The sequence below is a fragment of the Mesocricetus auratus genome, unplaced genomic scaffold (genome assembly GCF_017639785.1).
Source record: "Mesocricetus auratus isolate SY011 unplaced genomic scaffold, BCM_Maur_2.0 Super-Scaffold_100020, whole genome shotgun sequence".
NCBI classification, from domain to species: Eukaryota; Metazoa; Chordata; class Mammalia; order Rodentia; family Cricetidae; genus Mesocricetus; species Mesocricetus auratus.
This window is the reverse complement of record NW_024429201.1, coordinates 39905064-39922618: the sequence shown is the minus strand read 5'-3', so window position 1 is coordinate 39922618 and position 17555 is coordinate 39905064. Positions and strand designations below refer to the sequence as shown.

Below are 17555 nucleotides of genomic sequence, written 5' to 3'. Positions count from 1 at the left end.
CTGCCTCTGCCTCCCGAGTGCTGGGATTAAAGGCGTGTGCCACCAACGCCCAGCCCGATGGTAGCTTTCTTATGTGAAATTGCTAAATAAACAGTCATATTCACAAAGAAGATGAAAAGACACAAACTAAAAGAACTGATGGATTCATATTCAAATGTACAAAGAATCTTTAAAACTCAACATGACAACAAACAATCTGGTTTTTAAAATACATAAAGTATCTGAACAGACATTTACCCAAAGATGACAGATGGTGACTAAGCATATAAAAAGATGCAAAAAATAGTATGTCACCATGGAGATGCAAACTAAAACAAGATATTACTGTACACCTATTAGAATGGCAAAAGTCCAAAAAATGCTAAAAATACCATTTTCTGGCAAGTATGTAGCACAAAAGTAACTCTGTCTTTGCTAGTCAGTTGGACACTGTCTAACTAAAAATAGCCTTACCGTACAATCTAGTAATTGCACTTCCAAATGTGTTGAAAACTTATGTCCATACAAAAACCTGCCTATGAATGTTTATAGCAGCTTTATTCATAATTACAAGAATTTGGAAGCAACTAAGATGTTTTTCAGTAGGTGAGTCGATTAGCAATCTGTGGCATATCGATGCAATGGATTATTACTCATCAATGAAATAAGATTATCAAGTCATGAAATTATATGGATTAACCAAGGATGCCTATTGCTAAGTGAAATAAGGCACTCTAAAAAGATTATGTACTATAAGATTCCAACTATATGGTGTTAGAGAAAGACAAACTTATAGAAACATTGACATTATCGACATTGCATTGAAAAGGGGAAAGGGGTGGCTCATAGGTTATGGGGGTAGAACAGTGGAACTATTCCCTGTGATACATTAGTGGTAGAAATATGAACTCATGTACTTGCAGTGTCCATAGAATCATTTAACACCAAGGGTAGGATTATTTAATCCTAAGGATAGCTGTGAACATATGTAATATTTTTGTATCGGTTTTTTGGCTGCACAAATACACAATACCACTGTAAGATGCTAAACATAGGAGAGCTAGAGTCTGGAGAGATGGCTCAGTGGTTAAGAGTACTTGCTGTTCTTGAGGAGATCCAATATGTCATTCAAGGGCAGGGCAGACCTCTATGACCTAACTTACATCCACTACAACCTGTCCGTTAACTGATTCACCACCTCTTCATAGCTCCAGAAGCTAGGGTCCAAGGCTTTGCCTTGCAGGTCATTTTGGGGACACTTACCCAAACAGAAGCGGATGTGTTATTACCTAAGTAGGCATTCCTTTAGTATGCTCAGAATATATAGGTGTTGAAAATAAATTTATCATCAGAATAAAATATACTTCTTTCTAGGAACTCTATTCCTTAGAAAGTATTCACAATCAAATTAATAGGAATCCACATTCAGGAGGAAAACAGCACCCAAATACTATATAAATTTATTGGTTAGAATGTCTACTGAGAAAATCACCAATGTGGTTTGCTTAGAGAATACAGAGAAACTAATTCTTAAAATCCCTTGAAGCCTAGTAAATGAAAAGAAAAATGGGATTATAGTATGTAATTTATCTTCCTATACTAACTCCAAGCCACAAAAAGGCAAATGCTAAATTATTCATTTAATCAAACTCTGATTAATGCAATCTTGATGGAAAAGTGGGAAGTTTTCTTCTTGTATTTATTTACTACATTTTGAAGTAATTTCACTCCCACCTTCATTACAAAATGTAACGTTGCACAAATAGTTCTATTTTAAGAGTTAGTGATTATGTCTGTCCCAGTGTTTTTGTTTTTCAAATGAACCATTGTTAATAATTACTAAGAGCATACTTGTCCTCATGTAGTGCTGTTTTTCTGTGTGCTTTCTTTGATGATGATGTTGATGATGGTGTGTGTGTGTGTTTTGCGTATGTACATATGTGCAGATACATGTGCATGTTTTTGTGTGCAAGTAGAGGTTACAAGTCAACATTGGGTGGATTTCTCAATTTCTTTCCAACGTATTTAAATTTTCATTTGTGTTTATTTGTATGACTCTCTGTGTCTTCCTGTATGTGTATGGATATGTTCATACCACAGCACGCATGTGGGGATCAGAGCCCACTTCCAGATCTTTCTCTCTGTGATTCAGGTCATGGGAATCAAACTTAGGTCATCAGAGAGGTGACTTCACTTGCTCAGCCATGTTGCAGGGCCACCAGATTATTTTTTTCAGACAGGTACTGAGTCTGGGACATTGAAATTGAGCTACACTAGTTGGCCAGAAGTCCCTCGGACCTTCCAAGTCTGCCTTCCAGTGCTGAGATATAGTCAACACCCCTGGACCCTAACCCTAACCCTAACCCTGGCTGTTTGTGGGTGCTGGGGATCAAAATGAGGTCTCCATTTTTACGCAGTAAGCACTTTATCAATAGAGCTGTTTCCCCAGCCCTTCTTTAAAGAAACTGCTAGTATTGTATGTGTCCTCACCAGTTTTAATGTAGTGCTCTGAACCATGATGTCTGTGCAGTCCAAACGGATTTCAGACTCACGAAATGTTTTCAGCCTATATTGCCAGACCATACACAGTTTAACTTTTGAAAACATCAAGGAAGTTAAGGTTTATTTTCTACGCATATGTCATCCTTTATTGTCAACATGAATATAGGTGAAGGATCTTTATTCTGCAGATTATATATGAATGTATGCTAAGTATGAATATAATCACAAGCATGCAGATTTTCATCAAGTTGTATATTTAAAGGGGGTCTCTATCTTGTATATGCCTTCATAATTGTAATGCTGCCATCACCTGTATCTTACTGACTATATTCCCTATGTATTTTTATGTGTATGTATCTATGTGTGTGCTTTTCTATGTAGTTAGCATGTTAGTCATGTCTAGAATAGTTGGTTCTTTTGAAAAAAATTATTTGTTAATATGTTTGTGTGTGTGCCAGAGTATATGCGTGTGTGTCACGTGCATACGATGCCTGAAAAGGACAGAAGAGGGCATCAGATTCCTGGAACTGGAATTATAGATAGTTGTGAACTTCCTGAAGTACTGGGAGCAGAACCCAGGTCTTCTAGAAGAACAGTACGTGCTTTTAATGACTTAGCCATCTCTCCCCCTAGTTGGTTATTTTTAAATTAATGCTTTTGTATTTGTTTCCTTCTCTTTGCTTAGGAGTATTGGAAAAATCTGATAGGCAAGCCACGGTAGAGAAACATACAGCAAAAGAAACCAATATTCCTCCAGAGCCGTTATTACCAGTTAAAGAGGTGAGACTTATATAATCACATATTATATGATTACATTTCTGTGACTCTATTATGAGTCAAGATATCTGAGTTTTCCCTTTGCTCCCAAATAATCTTGATTGAAATTTCTTCAGAAAATTTAGGCAAAAATCTGAAAGTGTTATCACCAAGTAACTAAGCAACAGACGCTGATAAGGGTATTGAGAAAATCCTTATACACAGTTGACAGAAATGTAAATTAGGTGAGCCACAATGGAAATCAGTGTGGAGTTGCCTCCAAAAACTAAAAGGCTCAAATTAACCCTCAGACTTTCCTGTGCCACTCTTGGATATATACAAGTAGACATCTAAGTCAGCACACACTATTCATTTTCATTATGTCTCCATTAGCAGTAGTCAAGTTGTAGAATCATCCTAGGCTTCTGTCAGTGGGATGGATGGATAACAATAGATATATTCATTCATAAAGAATAAAATCCCAAGATGCATTGCAAACTCAAGGCTGTTGAAATGGAAGAAAATGAAGGTAATATGCGGAAGGGACATGACAGTTTGACTTTGTTTTTGTTTGTTTACTCAATTTGTATGGAGCTAGAGACTATCACACTAAGTGAATAAGCAAGATTCATAAAGACAAATAGATATTTTCTCTCAAAGTGTGGAATCTAGATTAGACATGACAAGACTTGTGAGCAGAATCCAGCCGAAATGGATGAAAGGAGGACAAGCTGGAGGTGATGAGTAAAAGAAAATATGAAAGAGAATAAAAATGAATATGAGCAAAATATATTGGATAAATATGTGGAAGACCCCTTACTTTGTACGAGTAATTAAGCTAACAAATTAAAAATGCTTTTAAGAAAAATAAAATTGGGTCACTGTTCTCTTGCACAGTCATCAGAATGGTATAAGAAAAAAGAAGTCAAGAAATTTTTGTTCCCATCTTGGCTCAGGATCTGTATTTTTAGAATGTGAACTATAGGTAGCCATTGAAAAGTGATAAAAACTGGTTTGCAAAGGAAAGGCATGAAGGTTTGAATGGATCTCTTTGTTTACTTGCTCAGGGTCCACTGCAAGCTTGTGCTCTCTTGTGTAGTAGAGAGAATTATGTCTACCAGTTCTCCTGCTTTCTGGACTGTGGGAGTGTCTGTGTAACTAAGGGAATTGGGGAGACACTGGCGTCACAATTTGCAGAGAATAGGTAGAATTCCCTTCTGTATGTGATTGTTGTTTCTCTTGGAAGCTGAGCCTTGACTTAGCCTCTGCTGGTGGCTCAGTTTCTCAAAGCACAGTAGCTTTCCTTTGCTCTACCAGCCCCAAGCTTGACTGATTTGCTGCTGCCTTGTGCTTCATAGTTTGTGCTTGGCTTCCACACTCTTTTTGACACCTATGTTACAGTTAGTTACGTTTACATCACTCACCTATGTTACTGTTACTTTCATGTCATGTCACCTATGTTACTGCTAGTTACTCTTATGTTGTGTCACCTATGTTACTGCTAGTTACTTTTACATCATTGCAACAAAATACCCTACAGAAAGTTTAGCAGGAATAATAAAAACTCAGAGACAGATATTGGGGTTCAAGCTGAAAATCAGTAGCTAGCCACTATCTCTTCTACCAGTGCTCAGACCGAAGGGGAGAGCCACCAAATCTCAGATTGCATTTTCAGCCTACACTGTTCCTCCCCAAATCCCAGATTTCATCCCATAATGGATGTAGGAGAAGTATGACAGCAGAAGCAGCTCAGTCCATGTCAGCAGGATCCTGAGATGGCTGGTCACATTATTATGGCAAACAGGAAGCAGACAGTGGGACAAGAAGCATCCCAAATCAATACAATCCAAGGGTATGTCCTTAATGAGATACTTCCTCTTATTATGCCCTACTTTCTAACATTTGAACAGCCTCCCCAGAAAAGTGGGCAAGCATTGGTTTTCAACCTTCCAAATGCTGTGACCCTTTAATAAGGCTCCTCATGTTGTGGTGCCCCCATCCATAAAATTATTTCGTTGCTACTTAACTATAGTTCTGCTACTGTTATGAATTGTAATGTAAATATCTGGTATGCAAAACATCTGATATTCAGTCCCCAAGGTGGTTGTCACCCACAGGTTGAGAACCACTGCTAAAGAGGGCCATTACCCAGTCATAACAGTAATCAATTCCCTACATTAAACTCTTCCCTTTGAAATTCCTTGCATGGTGTCTGCTTTCTCAATTAATCCTGAATAATACACTATGTCAACATTTTAAAAAACTAAAGTCTGTATAGTTTATACATTTCCCAGCCTAGAAAGCAAGAGATACGATCAGGAATACTCAAAGTGTATATAGTGCTTCAACAACAACAACAAGAAGAAAATCAAATTCAGCGTGAATCTAGCATTACATAACAGAAGATAGGATTCCAAATTTCCTGACTGTTGAGCACTGAAAAGAAAGCTACTCAGCTCTTTCTCTTTTTCTTAGATAAACTAACAAATGTTCTTTATTTTAACTGGAATGTGTGTGATGCCAAATATCAGATGGGAAGAGAAGAAATAACCAATCTTTCATGAAAACATAGACTTTTAGGAGATGGTGTCAGTGCATGGAGGTTTGCAGTTTTCTTTGTATGGGTAATGATTTATTTCTTTGTTTCTGATCCTTGGGGGGGAACTCATATTGCCAGCATATTACAGTCACATATCAATTATCACAGGAAAAAAATTGTCCCTATGCAGACAGAGAAAAAAAGCACAGACGGGGAAAGGGAAAGTGACTCCCTCCACATCAAACAGTCACATCTTTTACCAAATATCTTCCTTGAATGAACGGAAGATTTTAATAAATATCTGTGCTCCAATAGAGAAATAAACTAGCAAGCAAACCAAGACTTTGTTTATTGCTTTTCATTTTTATAGAGGTAGTCCTTTAATGCTTTTATCATTAATGTGTCCCAAAGAATTACTGTTATGCCACAGGCTGTAATTTTTCCACTTCTTATGACCTGTGCTTGATGCTGACATTCCAGGTGGAAGGAAAGCACAGATTCCTGGAAGTTATCCTCTGACCTTCATTTTGATAAGGGGATAAAGTTATTGGTTAATTGCGCTTAAATATAATTAAGAAATGGGATATAGCTCTATGTTGTGAAAGGATCAAATAAACTTTAGACAGGAAAGTTGAGTTCCATCTTAATTGTTGTAAACGAGGAGCTGTTATTTTGAATACAGTGTTGTAGGCTCATGAGCTATATATAAATAATCCATCTTTATTGTTTTCTATAGTTGTACAAAATGTGTTAAAATGATGTGGGGATGGATAAACACACAACAAATTAGGCTATGATTTTAATCTCACTAATTCTGGTTGATTATTGTGTGTGTGGGGGGGCACAGGCAAACGAAAATGCATATGTGCCAGGATACACCAGTGAGTGTCAGGGGACAACATTCAGGAGTCTGCTCTTTCCTTTTACCATGGGATTAGGGCTCAAAATGAGGTCCTTGAGTTGGCATAGCAAGTACATTTGCCCATGCCTTATTCCACTGAGACATCTCACAAGTCCTGATTGCTGCAGTCTTAGACTGAAAGGGGGCATAGAAGCTGTTCAGTTTGACTCAATTTTCCAGCTAAAGACTCTAATATCAGAAAAAGTAAAAAAAAATCAATCAGGGCTTTAGGGTCCAAGATTTACTTACAAAACTATTTTTCTTAGATTTACTCTGTATGTATGTGGGCAGGGCCAGAGAAGGCCAGAAAGCAGGGACTGGATCCCTGAGACTGAACTGAACTCCTGTGCTCTGCAAGAGCAGCAAGCTCTCTCAATGGCTGAGTCGTTAATCTAGCTCTAAGTCTTCTGTGGTTGGAGTAGGTGGTATGTTACTACAAACAAGATCTACTAAAACAGAGCTTGATTTCTAAGCATAGATTTAGTCTGCTTAATGCTCATGGCTTTAGTACTTTAGAGAACATTATGGAATTTAGAGGATGTCTATATTCACAGACATATTTCCATATGAGACCAAGACTAATATAAAAAAATTAAACCAAGTTTGCCAATTAGTTTTGTCAATTGGCACAAGCAAGGACATTCTGAGACGAGGGAACTTCACTGGAGGATTGCTCCATCAGACTAAGCGGTAGGTGAGTTTGTGAGGCATTTTCTTGATAGGTGATTCGCATGGGAGAAGGCATGCAATTGCGGGCAGTGCCACCCTTGGTCATAGATTGCATAAAAAAGTAAGCTGGGCCGGCCACAGAGAACACTTGGTGAGTGTCACTCCTTCAGGCTCTCTGCTTAGGTTTGTCTCCTGGTTCTTGTTCAGATTTCCCTCAATGATTACCTGTGATTGGTATGTGGAAGCCATGTAAACCCTCCCCTCCCTAAACTGCATTTGGTGATGGTGTTTTACCACAGTAATTAAAGCAAATTATGGCATTAAGATTATAACACTCAAGTTTTGTTTCATTTTAAGAGAGGGAACACACATGGAATTGGGTTGGAAGATCTGGGAAGAAAGAATATGATCACAACATGGAAGATAGAAACCTTAAATGTAGAGTAAGGTAAAAGGAAGAAAAGCTGTCTGGAGGAGCTGCATAGGAGAGTGAACTATAACATAAAAACACACTGTGAAGCCACCGAAGACAACAGAATGGTTATGTAGTGATGCTCCTCCCACATACAAAGTAATGCAGACCGCTTTACTTCCTCATTTCTTGTAACAAAACAAAGTGCCTAGTCTTTGTTGATGGAGAGACTAAATAAAATTCTAAGCAAGTTAAAACCAGAAAGGTGAAATGTTTGTTTTCTCTGAAAAATTCGTTTTATTGCTGTTTTCTTTTTTAGCTTGTCTAGAATACTGATATTAAAAGAGAAATCAGAGATTGAATATTAAATGCTAACTTATGTTGCAATTCTTGTTAACAATAAATGGTAAAAGGACTATAAAAATCTAATTTAGATTTTATTAAATGTATTGAATTTAAAGGCTGTTTTTATGTGATAGGTTGTAACTGTAGCGTTCAGCTCTCGTTAAAGATGGCTTTATTGAACTATACTTAAAAGATTAAATTTTGAAAAGGGTTTTTGATTAAATCCACTGAGGAAGTAAAGTTAAATGTCAGTATATTGCTGTGTATAAAGAATGTCTGTGTTTGTGCGTATTGCTTCATTCACAAGGTAATGCTCTTCGGGCTGTAAGAATGACTTTTAGACTATATCAAAAGATACTGTATTCAATATGTTGAATGAAGGTAATATTTTTATATGAAAATGTTTGCTCCTACGCTAAAACTAATGTGAATATGGTTTCATATGCATCTGTATTTCAGGCTACTTCACTAGAGTTTGGCTGGAGAAAAGCATTTAAAGAAATCGCTCAGGCCACAGCACACTGCATATCAGCAGCCATTGAAGGCTTTTCCACCCAAGTTCTCCAGCAGGAGCAAACAGAAAGAACCTCAGCTGCCAGCTACACCATGCGCCTTGTCAGTGTCCCAAAAGTTTGGCAAGAAGGCCACATGTGTGCCGAGGAGGAACAACCAAAGCAAGTCGCCAAGGCAAGTGTCGGAAGACATTGCTTCCCACTGTTCCGGAAGGTGCAGCGTTCAGGACTTTTATTGATTCTTTCTTTTTGCAAATGCAAGGATTGTAAAAGTAGCCTATAGGTCAGATGGTGGAGTGCCTTGGAAAGGACCTGGCACCCAAACATATTAATTTTCTTCTCTGTTGTCTGTAGCCCAGAACTACCAGAAAGGATGTGTGTCTCTTTGCTAACATTTGCCCCTTTATTCTGAAGCGACTTGAAAGGGGTGGTCTCAATAAGTTGGGGAGTATTGACATGAGGAGTTTAAGAGGTTAAAGGGGATACCATCTTGTGTTGCTGTGAACATATAAAATCTTTTCCCCTAAATGAACATACTATCTGTTTTGAAAGTCAACAGAACCTGCCCAGGAAATGAAGTCAATCATTATAGACAGTCTGCATTTACCCCACTGTGGTCAGCAGCCAGTGATAGGTGTCTTTAGGAGTCCCAGACTTCATTTTCCCTTTGCTACCCTGAGGCTCTGGAGCCCTCTGTGGGGAGCTGTCTTCACTAGTCAGATAGCAGAGGCAGGCTGTGCCTTCAGCTCCTCTACCATTAACAAGACCAGACACATATTAAATAGTGAGAACAGAACAGACACAACACTTATCATGGCTCCTTACCCTAAGAAGGGATTACATGAAATTGTTTCTTCTACCTGTGGGTTACTTAAGCCAATGTGATATTCTTTGTATTACTTAGTAAAATATGTTTATACCTGGGAATTTATTAGAAGCAAATTCAAAAAGTAATGTGAAGTTAATATCAAGGATACAGATTATTTTGAGTTCTGTTGACTACACATAAAGATACTGTCATGTAACTCTGGCTCATGAGTTTTTCATAATGTCTGGTGAGCATAAAGCTAAAAGTTATATATAGAGAGATATCATTTTGGTATTTCCTTATTTGACATGAAACATTTAACTTTCTACAACTGAGAAATTGATTGTTGTAAAGCTACATCATTATATTTATGTTTGATGCCAAATTCATTATTTAGGAATTTGGCTCCACTGTATATAAATTATGTGGTGCTGTCAGGGTACAAATAACTCAGCGCCACATTTATTTCTCCCTAGTTCTGCTCTGACATCATGGAAAAGCTTGACACAATGCTTCCACTGGCTCTGGGATGCAGAGATGATTCTCTTCAGGAAATTAGAGGGAACCTCGTGGAGGCCTGCTGTAAAGTGGCAACAGCTGTCCTGGAAAGACTGCAAGAGAGAGGCAGGGATGTTCCCTCAGGGGCACCGCTGAGGAACCTGCACGGCCTCCTCTCCACAGCAGCCTATGTCTCCCAGCATTTTACACACTATGACAATCTGATGAGAGAGACAACCAAGAAGTGAGTGTCTTTTAAATTAAATTGTTGTTCGTGCTTAAGGAAACATGCACTCTTCAGATTTCAGAGAATAAAAATGTTGACATAAATCATGGAGGAGAAAACAATCATTAACATGGTGGATTATTTTCATCTTTCTTGACTAGGAAATGCTTCAAAGGTCAAATGTGGGTTACATTAAACTAGATGTGTAGATAATAACAAAGTCAATCTCTGCTAAAGACAGGCACAAAGGGGCAGCCATGTTCTGCATGTTGTTATGACAAGAATTTTACCCCATTCCTCCAATAAACTGACCACAGAGAAAAGGGAAATTAACCTTGTTTCTCTCCCCCATATTAACATTTGTGAAATATTCACTTCTTGCTTCTGCTTCTAATCCAACAGGCTGTTAGGAACTGCCACAGTGAATAAATGCATTTTAATCCATCTTTGTGCCTAGTGTAAACATATTGCAGGACAGATATCTATTTAGTAATAAACTATCCATAATATTTGAAGAAGAAGCATCTGCCAATCTTAATTCTCATGCACTAGTAGTCTAAAAATACAATATGTTTTCTGTATGGAGATAAACGTCACCATGAGTACTATCAAATGATCTTTCTGGTTATTCTTGAATTTTGTAGAACTTACATGGCAGTCCAGTGCAACCCAAGAGTCTCTTCTATATTCTTTATTCAGCCTGAGTAGTCTCTTAGCTGTGAAATAAGGAACTATGATATAAATAGCTGAAGATAAAAGCAAAGTAAATTTGGCTCAATGTAGGATACAGTTATGCTATTTCCTTAATTCTCATAAGTAGTCAGATGTTGTGATTCATACTTGAATTTATAAACAAAATATGCCAGAAATCACTTCATTTCAGTAGACTATTTTAAAACAGTTTATGAGATAATTGACATCTACAAAATTACAATTTTTAAAAATAAAAGGAGTGTGTTTATGGGATGTGTTAGCTTTAGAACAGTTGCTTCTGACAAGTATATGTTGCTCCTCAGTAATAATGATAACCTAATGCCTAAATAATGCACTGATCTCTAATAATAGTCTCACACACAATACCTTTATTTTTGAGCGATGTATTGACAATACAGTGTGTCTCGAGTTGAAGTGCATACTTGTAGAGCAGCAGATGCACGTTTTCAAAGGACTTGCAAAACAAAGGCGAGTTCCCCCCACCCTCTTTTCTTTTTGGAAGGTGAATGTGGATACAGCCTTCAGCTTTGGGAGGAAATGAATGATTGATATCTAATAATGAAAACCATTTGTAGTGCTGGTGGTTGTTACCTCCTACTGCACAGGCCTTAAATCTTTGTCTCTTTGATCATTCCTTCTGAACAGACCTGTATTCCTGGTGCCCATCCAGCGATATCAGGAATTCATCAACACTCTGCAGTTTCAGGTTGCGGACTACTGCGTCAGAGTTTGTGCTACAAGCATTTTACAGGATGCTGAGAGCCACCGCTGGGATGACTACAAAGCTTTTTATGAGGTGTGAAGTTAAGTTTACTATTCGTCCTTTTTACACAAATATGTTTTACTGCCTACCTGCTTTCTGGCTAATTAGAAACATGAGCTCCATATTACTAAAACACTAAGCCTGTTAGGATAATATTTTTTAAATATTGAATACGTATTTAGGAAAAACACTGTCATTGGAAACCTGAAATAAATTAGACATCAGAACTCTCCTTCTGCTTGAAAGTAAAAATAACTTGATTAAGTTGCAGGGTTGCAGCGCTGTGTGAATTGGGATATAATGAGATTCAATGATAACTCAGAGATAACAAGCACAAACTCAATTCTTTGTGTTTTTCCAGAGCTTCCGGTTAGAGGTGTCCTTGCGTCTTATTACGTATTTTCATCTTCTTTAATAAATACTTGTTATTAAGCAGCTTTACTCTTATGCTTCTTTTTCTCATTCTTAAGAGTACATGTTATACCTGTCTTAATATTTTATGCTTCACTATTTTCATTTAGTTCATGTTTTGATGAAATCCCAAATACCTATCACATTAAAGCCCAAATAATCCCCCAACATAACCAAACTGAGAATCAGTCAAAATTATGTGTGATCAGGCTTCATTAGTTTCTTTCCCACTCAATCACACAGATTATATGTAGATCATATAATATTTGAAATTAATTCCATGCAAGAGCAAAGTATTTATATATCTTTAAAATCATATTTGAAGTTTAAAAGTTTCAATGACCAGACTCATCTTTATTTTTCATCATAGCCTTTCTTCTGGATCACAGTCTATGATTTTCATTTTCCTGGATTGTCCGAACAGCTAAGGAGTATTTTGAAAAAGAGAGTGGGCTTTTTTTTTCAGCGATCACTCTTGTCACCCTTAGGCATGGCTATGTTTGTGCCTGAGATACTATGGATGTTGTTAAAACAGGGGCCCCAAATAAGACCCTCTTGACAGCTTTCTGTTTCCCTCAGGCTGTTTCATCTCTTTAGAGCCCTCCCCAGATAGTTTTCTCTTTGCAAGAGCATCCATACATCATTTTCCAAAGCCGCTGTATTCAGGCATTAGTGTTAGCAGCAACCAATGGGAAAGAGAAAGAGGCATGGTGGCCTGAAATCAGAATGAAAGTCTCGGTCCCTCCTCTCCGGGCAGCAGCACAGACTCAGCCTGCCTTGAGGTGAACAGAGTGACAGAAAGTGGAACCTTCGTGTTTCAAACTATTTCACTAAACCCAAACACCTTTATATGATTACAGTGAGGAGCAGGCATCATCTCAGCACACAGTCAAGATCTGTGCTTCCTCTTATGCAAATCAGGGACTACAACAGTTCTGCAGTGTAAATAAGTATATGCACTGAGTACTTACCAATACAAAGCAAAACAAAACAAATTACCATGGAACACGCATCTCGTAGATCTTAGGACAGAAATAATGAAACTGTTACTCTGTGATTACCCAGTACTTGAGCTTCTGTGTTCTTACATGGTCAGCAGTTACAATTTAATTGCAGGTAACAGTTTTTATCTATGCGTAGGAAAAAAAAAGCGATGCTGCTTTCCTATTTACCAAAACTAAGATGGTTTGGAAAATAGCCCCGATTTTAAACTGTTTTGATGAGTGGTGTAGCTGACATAGTTGTATCTCACTTGTTGAATCCCTTTCTCCTCCAGTCCTCCATGTGATGTCAGCTGATTTGGGGAACAGGACTGTGTCTTAGAAAGCTTGTTTTAAGAGGAAAGAGATGATGCGTGGCTGACTGGAAATGAAGGGTTGAATAGAGTTCTCAGAAAAACCTATGGCCATGTGCACCGTGAAATAGGGAAAAACAGTAAAAGAATTTACAAGCTAGGAAGCAATGTTTGCTCATGTTTTATGATAGCAAGTGAATGACAGGCACACATTTCTAAACTCTAAACATGTCAGGCTGCATGAGCCAAAGAGCTGGGGTCTTGTTCATTGTAATGCAGTTGGTATTGAGATTACATGTTTAAAATTAAGCTTTTTGTATAGTTAACATCTGCTCAATTTTAGGAACTAGTATTTTCCAATAGTCAAAAAGTAAAGAATTATCTGTTCAGAGATAATACTGAGTGGCTTCTATAATAAGGTCCAGCTGCTTGTTTCCTGATATATAATCTAAGCAAAAGCTCACATCTGTTTACATTATAGTGGGTTTATAAAGACAACAGATGTTTACTACAGAATACTTTGAAATGACAACAAGCAGGGAAACGGGTCAAAGACTGGAGTCATATTTAGTTTAATGAAACCCCTACATACACCCACACGGAAGTTGTTTTCATTTTGAAAGAACTGCTGGAACAAAGGGCATTTTGACAGAACTCCTCAAAAGCATGAAGCAACTTATGCTCTTTAAAATACACGTATTACATTTTGAGCATAATAAAACCTCTGTACTAAAAGATATCCATAAAGGAAACCAATTATCTGTATTTGGAAAATGATGGGAAACCTTGTTGATCACAGTGTTATTGGGTTGCCAGTGCTGCGTCTGGTGGATTCAAGAGTCCCTTTAGTTACATTTGAAGTTTGAGTGAATCAAACTTTGAGACCCCTCTTAGTTTAACAGTTCTTAGAAGCACTAATTTTGCTTTGTTTTTAATTTTATACATTTTGTGTTAAGTATGTATGTAATTGGGAAGTCCAAAAACACCTAGTCTAAATCCCTTCCTGTTTGAACTTGAGTTCAAGTTTTCTGCACAGTAATAGTTCCACTCTTTTTTGTATTATCAATTAAAAATCAGCCACTATTTCTTTTTAATGACTACAGTATTTTAGTAATCAGTGTAACTGTCAAAAGAATGCCATGTGAAGAAAATATCTGTATGAGAAGCTGGTACTCGGGTTAGGAAGAAAGCAGACTGTCTTTGCTTGCTTTGTAAGACAGAATTTCCCTTTGTAACCCAGAGTGGCCTGGAACTTGTTGCATAGTTGAGCCTGGCTTCACACTTACACCGGTCCTCCTTCCCCAGTCACTCAAGTACTGGGATGACAGGGGATCTCTTACCATTGGCAAGGGCAGATACTTCTCAGATGACACTTATTTGGAACTATGCTAGTGCACACAGCAAATTGCAATAATGTCACACGAGGCCCTCGGCACTTTAGTCCCAAATAAACACTCTGAGGGTTATATTAATTATAAGCTGTTTGGTCAATGGCTCAGGCTTCTGACTGACTAGCTCTCTCAATTATTGACTTATACCTACTAAACTATGTATTCCCATGAGGCTGTGGCTTACCCATAATCCAGCATGTTACCTCTTTGGCAGCTATATGGCGTCTCCCTTGTGGCTTCTCTCTGCCCCCTCTCCCCATCATTCTCCTTGTCTGGTAACCACTCCTATACTTTCTGCCTGGCTACTGGCCATTCAGAGTTTTTTTTAATTCATCAACGAATAAGAGAAACATATATACAGAAGGTCATCCCCCATCACAAAAGAGAAATGTTTAGGGATTGAACAGGACATTTTAATGGCTGATGTTTTGCTATATTAACATAACCAAATTAAATTTGAAGCATGCATTCTTTTCTTTCTATTTCAGATAATCTTTTGATCTGGTTTGAAGAAGTGAGGTCAAATACCCACCCCACCCCCTACTAAGAATGCTATCTAATCAATGCTTACTTGCAAACCTCTTGAGGCAGCCTGTCCTCTCCTTACCTCCTGCTCCCTTTGGACCAGTCACTGCTGGATCTGCTTCTGAAGTCAGGCAAAAGTTAGCACATAGATGAGGTCTGTGGAGGAATAGGGAAAAATGAGTATTTGACCCTTTGGATTTATGAAAAAAGCAAAATGATGGTAATCTGCACCTACACTTTAAAGATGGTGTAAAATTAGATTGCTGCTCATCTGTTGCTAGTATAAACTATTATTAAGACACCATTCATGGAATAGCCTAATGTATTAATGCACCCTTTTTTATCTCTTAATAAAGCCAATTAAAAAGTAATTAATTTGGGAGAGAAAATTTGTATTTAAGCCAAATTAATGAAAATTATCATGAGAGTTGAAGATATTTCTCATTGTTACTTGCTTTCTATCTCGGAAGTCTTTTTTTATATCATTTTTTATTTTAATTTTAAATAGCTTGTTTTACATGTCAATCCCAGTTCCCTCTCCCTCCCCTCCTCCCGCACTCCCCTTCCCCCCCAAGCCTCCCACCCTATTGCCAATTCCTTCCACATAGGGGATATCTAGACTCTGTCATTTCACTCCGGGTAGGGTCCAGGCACTCCCCTAAGAGTCCAGGCTGAGAGAGCATCCCTCTTTGTGCTATAGGCACACGATGACTGTTTGTATTCCAGGGATAGACACTGATCCACTGCTCAAGGCCTAATGCATCCTTCAATAGTTAAGCATCACACTTTGTTTCATGAATGTAGCACATGTGTTTATTTTCAGTCCTCTTGTTCCATTATAATACAGAATCTGAAAAATTTGTCAAATTAACTCAGTCAGGCTAATAATCGTCTCAGAGAAATGTGCCTCCATAAACAATTGAAGCATTTTAATTTTGGAGAGTCAGCATGGCTTGTTAAGGACTACAAAGCTGGTGCCTAAAAGTAGATTTTGAAAGGCAGGCCAAGGCCAGGTAGATGAAAAATATGCGAAGTCAAATGATTGTGGTCTGAACTTACACTAGAATATCTCCTTCGGAAATGAAATAAAACATATGTTCCTTTGTCAATAGGATGTCTAACATCTTGTCAAAATTCTTTGTTGGTCATCTAGCAGGCGCTCCAATGATTTCCTCTCAGCCTGAACTAATTAGGTTCCCAGGAAGCAAACGGACATTTGGAAGATGTGATTTTGTTGTTTATTATGTGATGATTTTTTGCCAGGGGGAAAGATGTTCCTTCTCCATCCAGATGTGGCATTACTTCAGCTGGGCTCTGCGTCATGATCTCTGGACCATACTGCCGGCTAAGCTAGCTCAGGCGATTCTAGCAGAGTTTCTGGAGAAGTCCTTGGGTCTACTTGCCTCCAGATATGCTCGGGCGTGTCCCAGTCCTAAGAGAACTGCACAGATAAGGTAACAAAAGCTACTCTTCAAGGAGACATTTTTAGAAATGAGCTCGTAAACAAAATGTGATTGTGAAGCACGAGACAAAACTTGTGTGTTTAGCGCATTTCTACCATTCGAGACATTATGTAGAAAAGTGGAGCTTGGTTCCGAATGACTTCCCTGCCCCTTGGTGTCCCCATTCGTGCCTCTAGGTCAAATGTACACAATAAGATAAAGCTCATTAAGGCCCCGTACAGAAAAAACAGCAACCACACGAGGATGGAGCGGCGAACCTGACTTTGTACCACTCAGTAATCAAGGGATTTTAGCATTTTATTTACTTAGTTTGGACACTTTTCAAACAGAGTAGCTATTTTTCATTAAGGAAACTACTTTGTTTTAAAACATATTCTAGCTCAGTGTGGTGGTGCACATTTTTAATCCCAGTACTCAGGAGTCAAAGGCAGGCAGATCTTTGAGTTCAAAGTCAGCCTGGTCCACACAGTTCCAGGACAGCCAGGGCTACATAGAGAAACTCTGTCTCAAAAAAAAAAAAAGCCAAATAACAACAATCATAATAATAATAAACATAGTATGATTTATTGTCCAGACTTTCCCTTTATTTTTCCTTTTGCCTCTCTATATATTACTGAAAGCCAAATGAAGAAAATGAGAAGCAAAAGACACTAGGTTTTAAATAAAAGATTGAGTTAGAGAGCAATTCTAGTATATTGGCAGTGAATATTATGTAAATGAGCTTAATGATAACATTGAGCTACATGGGAAAAGACTTTGTTTTTTTCTAGATGCTTGTGCTAATGTGATTAAAACCTGCATTCAGGTATGAAGTAATGTTTTCAGATACAAAAGAACCTAGACATCA

General features: G+C 37.9%; 1 protein-coding gene across 3 annotated transcripts in view; it reads left to right on the top strand.

Annotated features, from left to right (window-relative positions):
- Nucleotides 1–17555, top strand: part of Kiaa0825 (KIAA0825 ortholog) — a 446177-nt gene that overhangs the window by 125376 nt on the left and 303246 nt on the right. For all 3 annotated transcript variants that reach the window (XM_040729084.1, XM_013125179.3, XM_040729085.1), the window contains 5 exons: nucleotides 3167–3261; nucleotides 8563–8790; nucleotides 9900–10165; nucleotides 11507–11657; nucleotides 16509–16699. In XM_040729084.1, coding sequence (XP_040585018.1) covers nucleotides 3167–3261; nucleotides 8563–8790; nucleotides 9900–10165; nucleotides 11507–11657; nucleotides 16509–16699 — 931 coding nt within the window. The remainder of the gene's footprint in view (nucleotides 1–3166; nucleotides 3262–8562; nucleotides 8791–9899; nucleotides 10166–11506; nucleotides 11658–16508; nucleotides 16700–17555) is intronic.